This window comes from Cariama cristata, unplaced genomic scaffold, assembly GCF_000690535.1.
Source record: "Cariama cristata isolate BGI_N322 unplaced genomic scaffold, ASM69053v1 scaffold914, whole genome shotgun sequence".
NCBI classification, from domain to species: Eukaryota; Metazoa; Chordata; class Aves; order Cariamiformes; family Cariamidae; genus Cariama; species Cariama cristata.
In genome coordinates this window covers 57406-79113 of record NW_009613257.1, presented here as the reverse complement: position 1 = coordinate 79113, position 21708 = coordinate 57406, and the positions used below count along the sequence as shown (strand labels likewise).

Below are 21708 nucleotides of genomic sequence, written 5' to 3'. Positions count from 1 at the left end.
GAGTCCAGACCTGGACCCAGCACTGCAGATGTGTCTCCAGTGCTAAGCAGAGTGGAAGAATCCCCTCTGTTCTCCTACTGGTGATGCTCTGCCTAATGCAGCACTGGATGCCATTGACCTTCTTTGCTGCAAGTGCACTATGATGGCTTGCATTCAACTTCTTGTCTACTAGGACCACGCCAGCCAAGAGAAAAAAGTGGACAGGGGTGTTTTGGAGAGTAGAATAAACACTGTGATGAGAAAATGGTGTATCTTGGATGCCTACAAGTTTATAATGGAGTTATTACATCACAGATTTCATTTTGAAAGCAATATCATCCAATTTTTATGTACAATGCTGAATCTACAAAATCCATTGGTGAAAAGTTTTTATAAAATTCAGATAATCATTAAACAGTAACGTACACTGAGATACCAGACTTAACTAAAGATATTGAAATGATTAGTCGATGAATAATTTATTTTCTCTTGCTACTACAGAACCAAGTCCTAAAGTCGCTGAAAAATGAGTGAATTTCAGCCTTCCTGTCAGAATGGTATACCAGGCTTGTTTAACAGATCTTGGAGTGGATGGCACCATTACCAGGTGATCGGTCCTGCAGAGACAATCATCCTTCCCTCTCTGATTGGGATTATCTTTTCAACAGGCTTAGTTGGAAGTATCCTCATTGTGTTCACGATAATAAGATATGGAATTGAATACATTTTTCAGTAAGATTTATTGTTGAAAAAATAAATGACTGCACTAAGGAAGTGAATTGCCCATCAAAGACAAGGATAGCAAGTTTGTCGTGTTCCGTTTAGTCATTAACATTCACTTCTCATTAAAAAAAAAATTAAATCATGACTATAGATAACGGTAATGTATGCCTGCTTAGTCTTTGTTGTTATGAGAAAGTATTTAAGTGCATGATTGGCTTCAAACACATTCAAGGAAACCAAAATACACACCTTCTTCCCTGGCTGCTGTTATAACTGGCAGCAGTCTTCCCACTAGCACATGTAAAATCTAGACTAACTTTAGTTATGGTACTAACCAGGCATTATAATGCTTTACAGAATTCTTCTAAGTTCAGCTGAAATATACTCTTTTTCTTCTTTGAAAACTGCGCTTCTACCTCAGATTATTTTAATAACAGAGCTCTGTCTAACTTTTGCCTATTTACAGCAGCTTCCTGGAACTCATTGCTTTTTTCCAGCATCACCTTACTTCTGGAAACAAGGCCTTAGTGCCAGTCAAGGATTCTCACACGGCAGGAATTAATACCTCAAGATACTTTTGTTGTATACTAAGGTAAAATTGCTAAAGTTTTTTAGGTCATAAAGTCTGACCCAGCCTTCCTTTATGCAAAAAAAAAAAATACCTTCTAGTCTCTTAATTTTAACAAGAGATTTCTTTTTCTATATAATAAAGAATTTCCTCTCAACTGGCTGATGCTACCACAAACTCTAAATCCATAAGCATGTATCTTATAAAAGTGCCTTTTATCTGTGGTGCAAATTTAAGATAAAGAAATATGACAGCGTAATATACATCACACTCTACAAGGATTAACAGATGCACTCCACCCCGATGCACTGTGCTTTTAAAGGAAAGATTTCCAAAGGCCAACCTAGGGCTAAATGTCTGTAGATCCTCAAGCTTCAGTAAATTTCCCTTGAAACTACCAGAAATCCAAGGCCTGGTAGACTCGACATTGTAGCTCATAAACTGAGTGCAGAAGGGAACAAATGTGGAAACAGTATGTCTGAAGTGAATATAATGGTAATAAGACTTTTTAAATATATGAATGAATAGAAAGGAAAAAAGAAATCATTGAGTTTCTAAAAATTAGTTATAGAGTCTCTAAAATAATAGAATGGAAGGAAACTGAGAATGAACAAAGATTTTTTTTCCCCTGTGAAAAGCCTTTCTCTAACTTCAGTAAAAATGAGAGACAGAGGGAATAGACACAGACAATGACTTGAAAAAAAAAATATATAATTTAAACCATATTTGCTTGAGAAAATTACAAACATTCAAATTTATGGGCATGAACACTTATGCACAGGAAAATAATTTGGAAATGGTGTGTTAAAAAGTTAGCGTGGTAGCTACCAACACTAAAAAAGATGTTCACAAACCTCAGATTCTGTAGATGAATGTACATTTACAATGTAGCTACATTTTGAAAAATAACGATGTCAAATTCTCACCCTCCACTAAATGGATCTGATACTACTCAATGGCTCTGCTTCAGAGTTGTGCCTTCTCTCTTTATTGAACACATTTTCTCATGCATACATTTTAATCTTGTTAGCATTATAGAGTCAATTCTTTTAAGAGAGAAAGAAGCTATGTTATCTCTCTAATTAAGTAGAAAGTTATCTACTTTCCAGTAGCAAATGCTTTACTAATGGTAGAATATGATAAAGAACGAATCTTGGAAATTCAGTTCCGCAATTTTGTTTGCAAGTCTGCTGGCGAGGGACAAACATTTTTAAGTGTGAATTAAAATGATATTATCTGCAATTTACTGGGAGAAAATATCTAAAAGTCCTAATGAACACTGCATGTAATCTATGCCTATTCAGTGAGATTTAATTTAAAAATTACTAACTCAACAATTTTTGGGTGGCCCTCCTTGTGTGAATGAATTTCATCCCCAGGGAATAATAGAGGGAGTTGAGATATGTTGCTATTTAATTAAAAAGAAAATGGTGAGGAAGATGCTGCAAGAGTTCAGTGTCAGCCAGAAGTACCCAATAATCTTCATCCCAGCAACCTAGAAAAGCTGGTCCTTAAAACTGCACTTCTGCTAGCAAGTATTTTATGTAAACCTGCTGACTTTGGTGGACCAGCTGCTGGGACAATGGCTATGTTTTTGTGTCAAGGGGGAAAATGTGATCCAGAGAACTCCAATTAGCTACACTAGTCTGATTTTACATTTTTAAGAAAGAGTATGTTACTGAAAAGGGAATCAAACACAATTTCAATTATCTGTAAGTACATCTTTTCAGATTAACTTGATTTTTAATAAGGTAACTAATAACAAGCCGTAAAATAGCATTTCCTAAAACAGAGATTGCAAATAAGTGTCACAACACTCATTACTTGCATTCTGGGTCTTCAACTGGAGAAGATGTATTTGCAACTGAATGTAGAGTCACCAGCAGAAAATTTTTGAAACCGCTACATACAGCTAGTCTATCCAGATCAGAGATTTTATGTTATCAGATTTTATATATTATCACATTGGAAGCTAAATCAGCTAAAGAACAATCTAATGAGTTCAAGAATTATAACATGAGGGAAAAAAAAATAGCTAAAGTGTGGATGGTTCTGGGCAATGTTGATAAGAAACAAGTTTCCTGAAAAGATTTTCAGGAGACAACAGGTTAAAGTGGAACTTTCAGGGGCTGATCATGGGGCCAGCCAGATTTTGTATTTTCCCTCAGAGACCTGGGGCAAAGTGTAGGAGCGTGTCATTAGTATTCCTAATGGCATACGCTGGGGAGATGTGGCTGAAGTGAAGGAATATAAGACTGTCATACAGAAAGAACCAGAAAAAGAATAGAGGAGGGACTAGAGCAGTAGAAATGCAGTAACATTTAAAAATACAAAGCCATAGAATTTTTTTCTTATTAGTATTTTTTATGAATAGGAAGTGCTGCTGTCAGTTAGAAAATAACAAACTCCTGGGATTGCTGTGGGCCATCAATAGGCTAAAGCTGCGTGAGAAGCACACACAGCTGTAATACATGTCAGGCTCTGCCTTTCCAGGGGAAAGAGGGAAATGCTAATGCCGTTCTCCAGGCTCGTAACAAGGCCTGAAATACAACTCTCACCAGCTGTTTTCAGGAGAGATAAGATATTCAGGCTGGAGTAAGAACAGAAAAGAACAATTACTAGAACGAGAAGAATGGAGAACTATGAAAATGCACCTAAATTTGTTTTTTAAAAATAAGGTTCAGAGGGGTATGCTTGCTCTCTATAGATCAGGTTCAACTACAGCAGAAAGAGTAAAGGACTGTTTAAACTAAAGGCTAAAACTGGTACAAGAGCAATTGGGTAGACCACAGTCAGAGGGTATTAAAGATAGATAACTGGGAGGTGATTTTTACTTTCCAGAACAGTGATGTCCTGTGATAGCCTTCAATAGGAAGAAAGGGTATGTACTTGCTTTTTTAAATGTGTGATACCTATAAATCATCTCATGTTCGACCTGAAAGATCACTTCCAAATTAACAGTCAAGCTTCTAGTTAATGAAGACTCTCTGTCCAGGAGGATATAAATAAATTCTGATGACAGCACATAATGTAGTCAAAGGGGATAAATAATGACTGATGACAACACACAATGCACTTGTTATGTTCCTTGAAGTTGTTACCGGAGTGACAGCCAGTATATGGATTATCACATTGTCATGTCTGCTCAACACTTCTGTTTTTTAATGGATTGGGATCATTCAAATCGATTTTTTAATTAGTTTAATCTGTAGAAGTAGAATTGAAGACAAGGTAGGACTAACCACAGATTTGACATAGTCACAAATTTTGCAGAACACCAGTTGTGCTTTTGTACCTTTTTCATAGGGTGTTTCAGATGGAAATTAACCTGGCATGGGTGGAAGGATGAATTGGCCAGCTAACATCTGTGGCTTGAGAAACTGCTGAGAAGCTCTGAAATCTGTGGTGAGAAGATAACACTGAAAGAATGAAAAGAAAGAAGTTTGAAATTGAGGTTATCATCATTATTTTCCTGGCTTTAGTTTTGTCAGTTTGGGTTTTTTTTCTTGTAAAGTAATAGTTTTAGCAGAAGGCAAGCACCACTATCTTAATAAAATACAAGAAAGTTATAAACTACAAAATGTGGCCAAAATTATTTGAGATTATAAAGTTTACTACGTAAATTACCATTTTAATATTGTGGTTCTGAGCCACCACAGGAAACTCTATGGAAATCTGTATGAAAATACGTGTCCTGGCCTCTGGACACTGATCTTAAAAAAGGCATCATTTTGTGAACCTCTGTAAAGCATGAGACGGTGGATATTACAACACTTCCCTTTACATCAGCCATGAGACAGCTGTTCAATGCGTATTCTTTCTTGATTAAACTTAGCATTGTGCTGGGTTTGGCTGGGGTAAAGTTAATTTTCTTCACAGTAGCTGGTATGGGGCTCTGTTTTGGATTTGTTCTGGAAATAGTGTTGATAATTCAGGGTTGTTTTGGTTATTGCTGAGCAGGGCTTATCCAGAGCCAAGGGTTTTTCTGCCTCTCACCCCTTTCCACCGGTAAGAAGGCTGGGTGGGCACAAGGAGTTGGGAGGGGACATGGCCGGGACAGGTGACCCCAATGACCCAAGGGATATCCCATACCGTATGACATCATGCTCAGCATATAAAGCAGGGGGAATGTTGGCCAGGAGGTTGTTGCTCGGGAACGGGCTGGGCATCTGTTGGTTGGCAGTGAGCAATTTTTCTCATTTGCATCACTTGTCTTTCTTGGGTTTTATTTCCCAGTCTTTGTTATTTTCCTTTTCATTAAAATTATTTTTTAAATTTCAATTATTAAACTGTTCTTATTTCATCCCACGAGTTTTCTCACTTTTACCCTTCCAATTCTCGTCTCCCCATCCTGCTGGGTGGGCAGTGAGCAAGCGGCTTGGTGGGGCTGAGTTGCCAGCTGAGGTTAAACCACGGCAAGCATAAAGTGTGCGAGTTTAGAATCTGAGATTCTCATTCTGAGTCCAAAAGTAATTTCCAATTTAGTATGATTTGTCCTGTTAATGTGAATGAAACGAAGCAGAAAAAGACCATTTTAACTTTTACGTAAAATGGCATGTATAGGCAGTTTTCAGATGCTTTGAAACCTGTGTGTCTGAGCATGATGGTACTATTTGACGCCTTGCAGGGAACACAGTTTGGGGCTTTTCTTTTCCTGCAGATTTTGCATCCTTCAATGTTCACAAAGTTAAAGGCACTGAAGGAAAAAGATCACATATGCGTCATTCTCTCCACAAGCTCCAGTCATTACTGCCAGCAGATATACTTTATAGATGTCTGGCTTTGGTTTCAGTATCATAACCAGATGACAGTGAATCATACTTCATAATTTATTTAAAATGTTTGGAAAAAAAATACTTTTGTCTGGCACATTCCCTCTTGTTTCTTTGGAAACACAGTTATTTCGTAGCTTGTAGCACGCAGTGAAGACAACATGAAAAATATGAAATTAGGAATTCTTCACACACAGGTCTTTTTAGGAAATGATGGTCGTGGAGTTGGACTTCTGAATGTGGTTCGTGGGTGGCCAGGGTGAGTTGTCCCAGCTGCAAGTTATTCTGTGTCTTCCAGTAAGAATGACAAACAAACTGGTACTTTGCAGTAGACTGGAAAAAAAAAATAATAAGAGGTACTGAGAGGGAACCTAGACAAATAGCTTAGACTAGACATCTAATTTGTAAGTGTATTTAGGTAAGGTGATTTCTATATGAAGATTGTGGATAAGGACCTTTTTAATAAAGTCCTGTAATTAAAAAATATTTTCTAAATATCAATGCTTTTCAAAGATACTTTGTGCTTCTTTCTTTGATTTGTATAGAATAAGGCAATTTAAAGTCAGGAATTCTTTCAGCTGCATGTATAACATTCCTTCAAGCCTAAATCAGGCTTGATTATCAGAATTCATCTCATCCTAAGATAAGGATTACATTTTGGTAAGGGAATCTAGAAAAGCATATATATCGCACAAAAGCTATGCAATATGGACATGAAACTGGCAAAGCCAAACTCTCAGTACTTAGACGAAGACTCTACATGCAGTTTTAACTCAGTTGTGTTCCCTCTGTATGTATAAACTTCATGAGACTATCTTTAGATATATGATTGCATGGTATTTTTTTCCCAGAGGATCATCCCTCTTTCAGCAGTTCCCTTTTTACCTTGAGCACTCAAGGACCTCCTGTCTGCATCTTTAAGCAAAATTCAGCCCTGAGTCAATTGCCTTGCAGGAAGGTTCTCACCTCTCTTCCTCTTTACGCTAGGCTGATATTTCTAGAGTTCCTATATCCATCAGACTTGTGTTTATTTTGAATACTTTATAGTTTTCAAAGGAGAATATGGATAATTTTGCTGATGTTAATAAAATAAATAGCCCGTTCAACCTCACTGGAAAGAAAAATTGTGAACCATAGATTTTTGCTGAGCCTAAAATATTTAGTTTGAAATATCTTTGGGTTGACAAACTTCCCCTGACTCTGAAATAGTGGTTCTGACAGTATGCTTGTGTGCAGGTCTGCTCAACAGCGTAGTTGGAAAACAATACAGTAACTATGTCAAGTAATGATCTTCATGTCTTCTAATTTATTTCAGAACCCAGAAGAAAACTATCTCGGATACCTACATCGGTAATCTGGCTGTAGCAGATTTGGTTCATACCATTGGCATGACCTTTCTCATTCCCCAACGAGCATGTGGAGGCAAGTGGGTATTTGGCAGCCCTCTTTGCACCATCATTGCCTCCCTGGACGTATCCATCCAGTTTACATGCAGTGCCATTATGACCGCAATGAGTTTGGATTTGAATGTGGTTTCATATTTTCATTCTGTACCCCAGGACAATAATATCCGCTTACGTTTATGCAAAGCTGTAGTAATTCAAGAAGTTGAAATGTCATCAGTCACAGTTAATGATTTTTTGAAAACTGCAGGAATAATTTTCTGATGTTTGTGGATGTGGCAAAAGTATTTTAAGTCTCGCTGTAGCATCACGCTATGTACAAAGCCTTAAGGATCCTCGTCACCACCAGTGTTACTGTTCTGGGGGTTATCCTTAGAGGTGCAGCTTCTAGTAAAGGCTTAATGTCACTAAAACTAGTTTTGTTTTAACTGTTTTTGTTTAAGATAAAAAATTGGCTTCCAGACAGACTGCAGAAACCTGCTCTATCTGTTATTTTTTTAAAACCTTTATTAAAATGCAGCAAGACTACCACAAGAATTTAACTCTTATTGTAACTACAGATTTCAAAAACCATTTCTGTATATTTTCATCTTAAGGAAAAAGTGACCAAACTCAGGAAAGCAAAGTCTACTTTGACCAAAAAAAGTCTTCTTTCATATGTCAGAGAGAGCATGAAGGAAAACAAAAAGACAAACTTTCCTGCATAGCACAAGGCACTGGTCAATCATTTAGAAGACTCTGGGATAAATAGAGTCAATGGGAAGGACGGTTGCTATTGAACGTGTAACATACAAGACAGCATGCTTCCATGGAAGTGGAATGTAGTCACTAAAGGGAAGGAGAGAAAAATTATCAGAAAACAGAAAGCAGAAAGTAGAAAATTGAAAGTTATAAATAATTTTGAAATGGATAAAATATGTCTATCATAAAAAGGTTACACTAATGCATGACATTAAAAGCCTTGTTTGGTTGACATGTAGTTAAAAAAGTCAAGAAATTATCAATGCCTTTGAAGTTCAATTCTAAAAGCTCTGTTCTTATGAGTATGAGACAAATAACAGTCTTTTCCTAAAGAATTTACATATAGCAGTATCTTTAATCTTGCTGTTTAGAGAAAAAAAAAATGTGCAAAAGACAGTAAGTATTAAGGCAGGAAAAAGACAGGATATCCTACTGAGGAAAGACAGAATATCAAAACCTGGTATAAAAAATAGTTTATGTCCCAACTAAAACTGTGTCTTAAAATAGACTTTTTTTTTTCCAAATTACTGAGAGTAAGCCTCTGCTTTTCTATTTTGAGGCAAGTTTTTCCATCTCAAATGCACTTGCCTAGGGAAAGCTCTTGAAATTACTTCTCTCCCATTTGTTTTATCACTGCTAATACCAATTATGACACTGTAGCCAAGAGAGACAAAGGTTTTTCAGTTAACAAGCTCCCAAACTGTTTAGTGCTTGATAGTTGCAGTAAAGCACCTCTGAATCCACCTGGGAGCTTTCTTTAAGTGAAAAGATTAAACCAGCTATTTTGCAAAAAATCAGCAGAGTTTATCAGACTCTGTTTGACTGTATAATCATCTCACATTCTCAATAAAAGCAAGAAACATAATTACACCTTAGTAAATGCTGTGGCTAATGCAGCATCAAGCAGCTTCGTGTTTTCTTTCACATTTCTCAAAAATAAAAGCTCTTCTGAAGACAGGAGCAGGTCAGACCTGGGAAGGTGCTTCCAGAAGAAGTTTGAGCTGAATAAAATGCAAATTAATATCTGTCATATTGCTGGATAATGTTTTTAGTCCCATAAATCCTCTGTTTCATAATATGAGTGAACTATGTCACGCAATGGTCCAACAGAGATTTCAGTATTTCAGCATTTCTTTTTGCAAATCAAATTTCTTTATAAGATCTTAAGAAGTGGCAAAACCAGCTGTTCTCTCCATGGAGCTTTCGGGGCCAATTTATGAGGGGTACAATGTATAAAATTTTGCTTTTCGCTACTCACTTTAATATGAAATAAAAACATTAAGGAAAGCTGTAAAAACTATGTAAGTTGAGTATGCATATTAAAATTTATGAGAAAGTTTCCTAAACTGACATCAAACATATTTTTTTAATACAGATTCATGTTTACGCCACAGGTAGACATTACATAAATTAAACCTGGATGAAACCTTGGTAGCAGAACTTTTACCTATTGGTTAAAAGAAAATTTCATAAGAAGCAGCTCACAGCACCTGTTCTCTGGACGAGGACGCACATAGGCACACATAGACAACAATCCTAATGTAATTTACGCCCAGGTATATGATGAGCAAATCTGACTGTTCAACACAAATATTGCTATGCATATCTGGCCCAAGTGAAATCAGAACTCTGTACGCTGCAGACAGCATCTCTTCAAGCCCAAATATTGACATACTGTTATGTTGCAGTCTCTGGTGAGACAGGTGAGATGGTGAATGGGTGAAAAGGGAGTCCAGTATGATGTCCTACACTAACATTGTTACTTGGAACATTCCAATAAGCCACTTGGCTTCAACTGAAGATGAACATTGCAATTAACAACATCAGTGACTTCTTTAAAATGGCAAAGGACCGCTTTGGCATACGACATTTTAAACAAAGAACTGGGACTTACACGTTCAAAATAACTGATGCAGGTTCAGAAGTCACATCATTACGTATTCCTTCACAGCACACAAGGTGCGGCAGGCAAAGCCTATGCTGGATTTTCTTTCTGTGACGGGGCTGTGAGGCACATCTCATTCCCTGTAGCACGAACGCACCGGAGCATGTCACGGGAAAATGGCACTCTCCCTTCTTACAGCTTGCACCTGCTTCTGACTACTTCTGTAAACTTTGGTTATAAGAGAAGGTGTAGTCCTCTGGATAGGGGTTCAGTTGCCTGTGATCCAAGTTGTGCTTTTGGTATGGCACAGCTATAGCAGCTTGTCTCAGCCTCCTGAGAAAGTTGCTAGATGCTAAGCTGTGCAAGAGTACCTGGAGTAGAACCATTAGTGCTAAGAAAGGTAAGACAGATTGAAGTCAGGGACCAGAACGTTGAGGTGGAGACAGTTAGCAGCTCAAAGATTCAAGAGAAACACTGGCACAAAGAAGTATAAAATGCTAACAAAAATCAGGGAGTCTGAAGATGCCCTTTCACTCCCATTGGCAGTTGTCCAGCAAAGATACAAGGGTGTCATACAGGGGTGGTAAGAGTACTAACACCTAGCCTAGGAGCTTGCTAGTCCTAACTGTCTGTTGTCTATTGCAATAGCCAATAAATAATTGCTTTTTGTGAAGATCCTGTTTGCAAAGTGCCTCTCTGCTTGGGCAAAGTTCCCCAAGCATGTTCCTGAAGTCTGCGAGTTACGTAGGGTACCAGTCAATTTGGAGGGCTGCATAAACATTTATTCAACCTATCCCCTTAAGGCTTCAGACACATAAATAGAGAGGTGAAGCCAGGAAGATAAATCTGGAGTAAGCAGCTCTGTGATGGTTGAGAAGAAACAGGCAAGTGTTCCAAGTGTTTGCAGCAGCCAAGACTGACAGGCATGAGAAAATATGTTCCTGGTTTGCCCATTGTTGTAACGTTGCTCTAAGAAATATTTACCAAGGCAGTACCACTGGTAGCGTGGGGCCTTCTCTCCATGCAAGTCATAGGCTTTCAGTTATTTAAAACCAGAACCGCTTGATTTGCCATGGACTAATCCATTTACTCATTCTTCACACTCTTTTTTTCTGTTGCTCCTTGCTTCACTTCGCATGCAGTCACAAACACCCTAGCCAGGGGAAAAGGTAAAAGCCTTTTAAAATCTCCACCTCCTGAGCAGCCCTTCGTCTCTGAGTGTAGTACACTTTGCTGTCTCTTGGGGAAATCCTAACAGAAGTTCATTTTAAGCCAATTCAGATGATATATTAATAATTAACATTAATCAGATCATTTATACTAGTGATGTCAATAATAATAATAGTGTCAGTATACTGTATGGTGTCAATATGCAATATGTAGTAATAATGTTAGACCATAGGATGTCAAATATGGCAGGTTAAGATATGTTCAGAGGCAGGAAGAAAAAAGTGAGGAAAAAGCCAAGCTCTAAGACACGTTTCCCCTCCCCTTGTCCTATACGCACAGGAGAAGTATAACCACGTGTTTACGGCTTTGGTAGAAATCAGACTAGATGACATGCAGTTAGGTACAACATTAACTAAAAGCGCAAGCTCCCATGAAATATTTTCTCTGTCATAGTGTCACCTTGGCTTTCATTTTCATACCATGTACTTTGGTGGTGGTTGGTCTCATAGATGTTCCTCCACGCAGCATTGTGACAGTAAGTTTGGCAGAAAGGTAAAAAGAAACGAGGTAACAGGCGTGGGTACCAGGCACCACATACCTGGTGCCTTGTACTTTTTGAGAGCTCTGCAGGCTCCATCGCTGCCTCCTTCTCCAGCTCTCTGTGTCAGAGACGCAGCTCAGACACTCCCATTATCACTTGCTTCAGGTAAGTATTCTTCAGACTTTTCCCAACAAAAAACTCTTTTATTACTGATAATTACTTTGCCAGATGAGGGCACATGTCTGCCTTTAAGTTCTACTCTCTGTTTGAAGTGACAATTATCCCTTATTTTCAAAACAGCATGTTTTCCCAAATGCACCACTCACGTTTCATTTCATAAATTTATCATCGGACAATAGGCAAGATTGAAAATTACATCCAAACTGAAACAACCAACAGTATCCACTGCTACAAAAGAATGGAGACAAAAGCTGCTTGATAAGTGTTTAGGGTAGATTAATTTCTTATTGTCTGGGGAAGGGTAAGTCAGAATACCAGCAGGCTGGAGTAAGTATGAGTTCTAGCAAGAAAAAGAATCATTTACATTTACATTGACTTGAATTTGTGGTGATGTTTTCATTCCGCCCAGCCTAATGATTTCCTTTTCATCTTTAAGTTTATTAAATGAATTTTTTTTTCCTTTGCTCAGATGAATATTAAAAATGAGAATTAGAAACCCAGGGAAATCATCCTTTATAGTCATATACCAGTATACGAAAACATCCAGCAAAATAATTGATCCAGAAAGTGTGAAAAGTCATCTTACAATACTTAGGGAAATACACTTATATGCAGGCCAGATTTTAAGGCATCATTAGTAACCTGCCCTTTACTTTTGTGAGAATCCTATGAAAATTCAGCTGTATTATCAAAGCAAACAATGTCCACACAGCAAAAGGAGCCGGGATCAGCCAATACATAGGCAGCGATGGGCAGGTCTGGAGCTGGAAGATGTGGATCCAGTACCCATCCCAGGCTAAAGGGTTCCTCAGCACATGCCATTCCTTCCCTTAATCTTCAATGCCCATTAACACAGTTTTATTACAAACTACGTTAGTCTGATAACCGCTAGACTGCAGCTGTTATCAAAATGAGTTACACTCCCTGTTGATAAGTTTTCAGTTGCGCCGGGCTCCGGTCCTTTGAGCAAAGGCAATATCATCCGTTAAGCCACACATCACATGGTGCCTTAAGAGCCTCAGCCTTTTGCATTGCTCACAGCCCTCTCTCTGAAGCTCTGTGGCTGGCTTTCTGCTGGCAGCTCTGTGTCCGGTCACCCAAGCCGCCTTTCCCAGAGCCTCCGGGGCAGCACTTTCCCCTTGTTCCCACGCTGTGGATCCTGCGCTCTTATCCTCCCGGCCCTGCACCTGCAAACCCAACGGCGTTGTAACAGTGGGTTCTCATGGGAAGTGAGTGCCACCAGCGTGAGAATCACCCCTTCTTCCCCTCCCTTTTTCTACCCTGTGGTCAAAGCTTCTGGTTGACATTAGTAGACCCACAACCATGCGTGCCCCAAACTTAACAGCAAGCCAGCATACGATCTCAGCAAAGCGTGCTCTCAGCAACACCAACAGCCTCACAGGCAGGAGCAACGGGTAAGAAGTGAGTCCTGACGAAAATTGTGTTGATACTGTGGGAAAAGCAATACAGGAGGAACCACATATGGCACTGCAGAAGAGACCCAGAGAAGGATTCTTGCCTGGAGCCCCTTCAATTGCTTCTCTTCCACTGTCTCTCTTATCATTTTGCTTTTTCCCTTACAGTAACTATATGCCATCAACTACAGACCCTGCTAACAAATCTCTGTGGATGTGAACCTGTCTCATGAACCTTTGTGCAATACACAGTTACACAGTCTTAATGAAAGAGCAAATAACGATGGTTAGGTCCCTTGTGAGCAGATTGAAACCAAAGGGAGATCTCAATGAAACCTTCCTGCTAAGGAGAAGCATATGAAAGCATTAAGGAGTTTTTGTGTCACCCAACTGTAGGCACCAGCTAAAGTTCAGTCTCTCATTAACGGCAGGCAGTAGGCATGTATAAGAGGTGATTCACAGGACACATGGAGAGCACGGCACAGGATGGAATACCATGTCCTGTCACCTTCCTTGCAGCCAACAAGAAGAGGGAAGCCTGGTTAGGTGCACTTCTTATTCCATGTCGGCTACTAATGTCACTTTTCTGTGCTTCCCCCATGCGTCCTATTTCCATCTTACACACTTTCATTTTCTCACAAATACTTCCTTTAATTCACAGTTTATTCACTGATTTATTTGTAATATCCATTGTAACTTTCTTCAGCATCCGTTCCTTGGAAACATCTCTGCCGTCAATTTTAAAAAGAGTTGTAGTATTGTTCCCTTACTTTGCATGGAGATGTTGTTGTTTGCACCACTTGAAAAATGAAAGCAAGCTCAAAGCATACATAGTACACCCTGCCTACATGGAGACTAAGAGGTCAAATTTTGCGTAAAGTAGAAGTAATCACAGGTTTTAAGAACCTGAGAAGCCTGTAAATTGCTCTCAATTATACAGATCCTGCCAGCAGTATCAGTGTGAGCAGCTATTTCTGTGAGGCAGCCAGTGAAACAGGAGAGGTAGCTGCACCGAGAATGGTACAAAGTAGTTCTACCATTGCAAACGTATCTAATTTCTGTTCTTTCTGTCACCATCTTGAGGACTGACAATAACTGCATGAAATTAGACACAGCTTTTTAAGATATCATATGCCAGAAGAGCCTTTTGCTGATTCTAGCAATAATGGTCAATACTTTAACCTTATTTATTGACAAGAACTTGATTGTTGCAAAGCTTGAATAATAAAAGAAATCTATTTCATACTGACATTCAAGCAAACTGAAAATTGGTTATTATTACAAGAAAAATGAACCTTTCTTGATCTTATGCAATGGTTCCTGACCTTCACTGGCCCAAGGGCAACAATACCAAGCAACCGGGGTGCTGCAGGCACCTTGTTCCGACAGGTTGGTAAACCTGATCTGTGACAAGCAAGTACAGGACCTTGAGCAACATCCCAAGGTCTTGCAGGCAACAAGCCAGCACCTACAGATGAGAATCCTCTGATTCTTATCAGATATTTACATTATATAAAATACAGAAGTATGGCTACGTATTCATACAGATACAGCAACACAGAAAAGGAATGACAGGTTTTGGAAGTTACTGCTGCCCAGTTTGTGATATTTCCGGTTATTTACTGGTACCAGTACTGGGCTATTTAATCCCCGATCTAATTAAACTTGAGCTTGGTGAACACATTCTTCAGCAGTCAGTCACTTGCTAAGCTTCTGCTCTCAGCTGCCCTGAAGAAAATTCGCACCAGTGCTCCTGGTTTTAGTAAAGCGGATGTAGATATGTATCAGGGTATCTGAAAACAAAATGCAATGTTCAATTTGCTCACATTGCAGTTGGTGTTATAAATGCCTAGCTGGCTTCATGTATTTTTAACAATGTAAATCTATAATATCTCCACCAAATTCAGTTCCTTTCTTTCTAATACTTTAATCAACCTAATACATACCTACACCTGTTTTTCTTTCATAAAATACTTTTAAGAAGGAATCACATTATTATGAAGACTGTTCCTTGCAGGCTTTTATTGTGTTTTTTCTGCATTTTTATCACTTGATCTGTGAAAAACATAAACAGTTCACCGACAGACAGACAGTGATTTCTAGCTAAGATATAGGTTGAGAGTGATAGAGAATTAGTGTCTTATGTCGCTACCTATTTAATGGTCCTTGTTCAGAACACACCAAAAATACTAGTTTATGGGGGAAAAAAACTTCTGCAAGAATGACGTACTTTCCAAATCAGTTTTCTTATATAGCTGAGCACAAGCACTGTGGGATTCCACGTGTAGATGGTAACCCTTTAGAATAAGGGTGCCTTCTTGGGCGGTACCTGAAATCATCTCAATATTCATATTATGCTAGCTTGGACTGTTTTGTTTTGTCGGGCTGTCATTTTTTTCTGCTCCACAAGCACTAAAATTCACTGAAAATTTCACCAGTATTTAAATATTTGTCAATTTTACCCTTCCAACTTGTATAGGTTTTAAATACTCTGACATGAAGTCTACAGGATGGAGTTTCGTAGAGAGGCTGTCATTAGTAAATCACCAAAAAAGTTATTTCCAAGTATTTTCTCAACTCCTAATAATTTGTCTTTCTCCTAGCAGCTAGTAAATCACTCATTTTCAGTTAATTTCAGGAAATTACAGTTTCAAAATATTTCTGTGACTAGGATTCAGAGTTTTCAGTCTTTTTAAAAGAAGCTGAGTCAATCTAACTCCCACAAGAGCGCTATGTTTCACTGCTACTCCCTAAAACTCTTCCAGCATTTTGCATGGAAATAGGCGTGTGTGACATGGTGGAAGAGGACAGAATAAAATTTTTGATGCATTTTGTAGAAGTTGGTTATAAAATAGATATTTTCTACAAAAAAAAATAATGTCCCAAAGCTTTCCACCTACCAGCTCCTGCTGCCAGAAGCTGGGTTCTTCCATCCATCCTTTTCCCTATCGTAGGGAGCGAGTTGGTGGGCATAGGGCCAAGGCAGAACTATAAGCCTTGTCAGCCATAATCTGGGTGGCAATGGGTACAGAAGCCACTAGCAGGGCTAGGACCTCAGTGGCACTCCTCTCATCATATATTGGGGTTGGGGACCATAATTGATGATATTGTTAAGCTGGCAGCAATGTGATGAGAATCACCCCTCTGCCAGGGTCTCCACTAGGAGACCTTGCTGACGAGAACTGTATCCGTGTCATCTGGCCTGTGCAGGTCAGTTGGTGCTGGTTTCTGGTTGTCTCATGTTGGTTATATCACCTCAAAGCCATCTCAGGGCAATGCTGCAGCTCCCTTCAAACTACTTTACAGAGCACAGTGAGTTTGACAGCCACAAAGCAGTACCAAGACCCAAGGCAATGGAAATCTTCAGCCTCCATCATATACTGTCTGTACCCAGTACCTCTTGGCTAGGCCTAGGGCTGGTCCCAGTATGCCAGATTCTGCATGTGCAAAGGATGGAAAGAAAAAGGAAGAAATTCACTGTTAGGTTTCTTTACCTTTGCTGAATTTAATCTAAGATGATCTGACGCTATTCTTCCCAAAAGAGTTGTTAAACTGTGTATTAGTGGTCATGTTAGTAGGGAGTCTGGTCTCATCTGGAAATGAAAAGCTATACCAAATGCAGTGGACTTTGTACCTACTCTACTCACTCCTGAAAAAAACAGAGGGAAAATACATTTCCTTTAACATCTTCTTTTTTACGACATGTGAATTGTTGCTTTTAATATTTTCCTCTCAGCTCAAAGACTGCCCTTTTTAATCCATTTTGATCTGACAGATTAACTTTCACTCTAATGTTTTACAAAATCTGAAGGTCATGAAATGGAAGTTGAATTTGTTTTGTATTCAGCCGCTGCAAACTGAAGGTTACTTCTAAGGTAGTAAAGTCATTCAGTTGTATCTTCAGTTATGTGGAGACTAAACATTTAAATTACAACTATAAAAGACTGGAGCACTCCTAGACCTCAAATATATCAGAAAGTTCCATAATTTTTTTGCAAATTACAGTCTTGCCTGTATTAAATTATCTCCAGTCCTTTTCCAGAACTAACTTCATCTCAGATTTTATATCTGTGTTTCTTGTATGTCTGAGTTTTTAAATCCTGTCTCCTACTTGCTAATATAATAGAATTTATTAAAAACTCTTATCTTATTAATTAAATAATGTTGTGACCAAAAGCATAATCAGTTATAACAACACTTGTTGAAAGTTAAGGGAATTTCTTGGATAAAAGCCATTCTGACATGGTGTACTAGACAACTTTTAAAAAATGCAGTTTCCTTCCTTTGCAATGGCTATTCTTAGAATTTTTATTTTGTGGTCAACAATATGAGCCTAAGTAATTTATTGTTTTTCTGTTATATTGCTCTGTCACTTGCTTTTCCAGGTACCTAGCTCTTGTCCAGCCAATTTGCCTAACCCACCTGGGAACAAGATCAAAGACAATTCAAGTCAATTTATATTTATGGGTGGCATCACTTATTCTGATGTTCCCTGTGGGGGTCTACTCAAAAGTAATAAAGTTTGAAAAGTCTCACTTTTGATTTAGCCTCACCTGATGGTGTTCTCTGGCAAGCTTTCAAATCTCAGGGGATCATGTCTTCAGCCATTGTTCAGGATACCACCCATTTTGCCTTTGGTATCCCTGATAGATGGACAGAAGGATGGATGGATGGATGGATGGGTGGGTGGATAGATGGATGGAACAGAATTAAAGGCTGAAGCTGAGCCTTGTATCATTAATTTCATTGCATCTCAGATTGTGTTGGCAATATAAAGGCAGCCCCAGCATGGTCAAGTTCAGCGAGACAGGTCCCACATAGCAAATGTAACAGTGAAGGACCTCTGTTTCTCCTTGTCTTCTCTTGCTGCATTTAGGTAACGGTTGTTCACAAATGAGCTCTCCTTGCCCTTTCTGACCTGGCAAACTGTCATGTTTGGAAGACATAGATGACAGAAGAGATTAAACACTCCTCAAATTGCATACATGACTTTCCAGTATCTCATGGCCAAGCAGATTCCTGCCTTTTTCTTGAATTCAAGCTAGCTTGCTGAGTCATGACTAGCAAGAGACAAAAAAGAAAATTTTAAAAACCTTACATAACAGAGAGCAAATTTTGGCTGATACTGGATGTTTTTATAGTCACATGTTTGTTTGGAAAACAAAGATATTTTTGGAGTAAGTATCCCAATTGTCTTTAATTAGCACACTCAAGTTCACCTTATTCAGCAGCCTCAGAACACATGATGTGTATTCTATTCAGGTGAAATCAGACTGGAAAAAGTGTTCCAGGAACTCAGTGAATGGACTCCAGCCACCGTTGAGTACTTATTCGTCAATCCACAGGATCCAATTAGAGAAAATTCAAAGTTAAATCCACTAACATGAGTATAACATGTCACGTCCTAAGCACCAAGTACTTCACTCTATAGATTTTCACCACTCATTTGTACAACTTGTTAATGTAGACAAAGCCTAGAAGAGTGTATATGAGTCCTTTTTTTTCCAGTCTCCCTTACCCATCCCACTCCACCATTGAATTGCATCCAGGTTTTTGATGGAATTAAATCTAACTCCAGAGCACCAGAAAAAGACAAAAAATATGTAACGGTACAGAAGTTAAATATCTTAATGTCAGCAAAGCTTAATGAAATTCACTGCTGAAGACTTAACGGTATTAGTAAAAACAATTCCTGAAACATGACTGATTATTTTCAAGAACTTGTCAAGGACATGATAATCCCAATACACTGAAAGAAATCAGAGAAAATAGGAGAAAAACAGGGTTGAAAGTATTTGAGGAGTTTAGTCCATCCTCTCTCAGATGGCATGACCGACTCAGAGGCTTGTTTAGTCCTGCATTAGAGGTTTCAATACAGACAAGTATGAAGACAAGTAAAAGGAGACTTTGGTAGATAGAGTAAAAAACAATGAACTGCAATAACCAGGAAATTTAACAAATTATTAAGCAAATTATTATTGTCAGGAGCCAATTATAACAAAATAATCTACTCTCCTTCTTTGATGGAAGTTCTCCACTTGATAAAGAATAGAAACAAAATAACATGAATTGTAACAAAGTACCAGCAAACCAACCAGGAAAGATGGTGTTGATTAGATTACACTAGCGATGTAAGAATAGTCAGAAGGTGGTCATCACTGGTCTACTGTCAGACTAGCAAAATATCAAGGGACTTAGCAGACTGTGTCCTGCATAAATGCTTGCAAGAATTTTTCACTAATTATACAGGTGCTGGAAAAAGCACACACACACAGAATTTGGCAAGCTGAGAGGGATAATTTGTAGTTATCTGCGAGTAGTATTCCTAGAAGTGCTGAATGCAGACTCCAGTACTTAAAAGTACTTGCAGTTCTACGTACTTGCTGCTACCTAAAACAGGCTCCATGTATCTCTAATCAAGAATCGCAAGTCAGAGACCACTTTATGAAAAATGTAATTTATATTTTTTTACATTTATGGGATGGTCTTTGTGTAATCACCTTGTTTGTTCTTTTTGTGTTTTATTTTACAAGTATATGCTTTTTCTTACTGTAACAACTTTCTTTTTTCCTTTACTACTGATATTTATTTTTCACATGTGGGAGAAGTATCAGCCAAAGAAGAAAACAGGAAGGTAACGTGTTATTCATGCTTCTTCCTATTTCACATGCTCTGCTCAGACTGTAAAGGTTTTATACGTAACAGGCCAAAAGGAACAGTCCTAAACCAACATTTAGGCACTGCATCATGCTACTTTCGGTGCTTCAGATGCTGCATTAGGTTCCGAGGAAAGAGATTAGGGATGGGATTCAGGGGAGGGAGCAGATAACCCAGTTAGAAGGAAACGCTGTGGGAAAAAGTTATCTGAGGACAATGAAAAGGCACAATCCAACCCTGCATTTCTGGCTGTGGGAGGGCATGTGCCCATCCAGGTCTCGTAGCTCCAAGATTTCAGTTCAGGGATTAAGAAACCCTGGGAGAATGTGGGTGCCAGGTCTGGTACCAGCTGTCGTGCCCCAGGGAGCTGCAGGTCGGGTGCCTCCAGGCTCCATTGCCCCTCCTGTGGGAAGGGGACTTACAAGGCCACTGCTCACAGCCTGGGGAAGTCTAGGCAACAAAAGAAAACTGACACGTAAAACAGATGAAATACAATTTCCCAGTTCCCATGACAGCAGCTCCTGGTCAGCGTGTTTTAGTTCTAGGGCTACATGCTTTGGATTTCAGCTTATACCAATTTTCCATGAAAAAAGAAATTGATTTCCATTTTAGTGTGGTTTTTAATTCCTCAGGCAGGAGGATCATTTACTCCTTTGCTCTAAGTCTCCTTTAAGCTTATAGTAGTCATATTTTAACTCAATATTTCTGTTCCAGTTGTTAGTCAAAAAACGTAGTCATAAATGAAAAGGGATGCAAAGCTATATAGCTCTCATGTTGAAAGAAAGTAAGCATTTTTAATGAAAACAATTGTCAGTATTTAATCAAATATACGTAAACAATTCTCAATGGCTCCTGTATGTGCATGGCATAGGATCAAATTCAGGCTAAGCAGAAGAAACCATAATGTGCAAACAAACAAACAAAAAGAAGTTGTTGAGAGCTGACCTTTGCTTGCACTGTAGGTGAATGTGGTCTCAAGTAACTGCGGTTGGTTAATACACTCAATCCATGCCATCATTTTCCCACCTCGACTTTCCATGCTAGGGATCCTTCTTCATTTTACAGTTACACCACCAGTATCCCCAGGCAAAGAGTTATGAGGCTCCCTAAGACAGAGCTTGCTCCGACCGGCGTGTTTGTGGCAAGCACTGCCCCATTCCATGCGATCCAGCTCATGAATCTTCAGGTTTCCCAGCCGACCCTGACCTTCTACCTGAACTACCATGTCTTCATCTGCCTCAGCTATGACAGCAGCAGCATTAATCCCTTTCTCTACATCCTGCTTAGTGGGAACATCCAGAAACCTCTCCAGCGGTGCACAAAGGTGGAAGTCAGGATAGCAGAAAGGGATGTCAACATCATCAAAAACACCATTAAGTTAAGTTTTTTAAAGGAGGGTCTTCTCCCAAAAAAAGTGTATTATCTATGTGTAGATCTTATCAGATGCAATAGATGGACCTGATTTCACTTCCTTCATGAAAGCGTAACTCAGAAGTGATTTTGTTGCTGGAAATGCACCAGTGTCAAGCTGGTATAAGAGGCTCTGCACCACTGTTTGAAAGGTTAGAGTTCGTAGAGGAGGAATTCTGTGAAAAAATATTCTACGCTACTGTGACATTGCCTTTTTTTGTGATGATTTGTACATAGGTGAACCAAATGTATGGAGACAAAACT

At 38.9% G+C, this 21708-nt stretch overlaps 1 protein-coding gene across 1 annotated transcript; it reads left to right on the top strand.

Annotated features, from left to right (window-relative positions):
* Positions 1 to 505: 505 nt before the first annotated feature.
* Positions 506 to 21416, top strand: MCHR2 (melanin-concentrating hormone receptor 2; the record flags this gene model as incomplete). Its single annotated transcript, XM_009698929.1, is given in 6 exon segments — positions 506 to 689; positions 7360 to 7564; positions 17760 to 17900; positions 17902 to 17950; positions 19911 to 20011; positions 21100 to 21416. Coding segments are annotated over 6 exon segments (997 nt in total), but the record flags the coding sequence as incomplete, so codon positions are not given.
* Between the last annotated feature and the right edge of the window lie 292 nt (positions 21417 to 21708).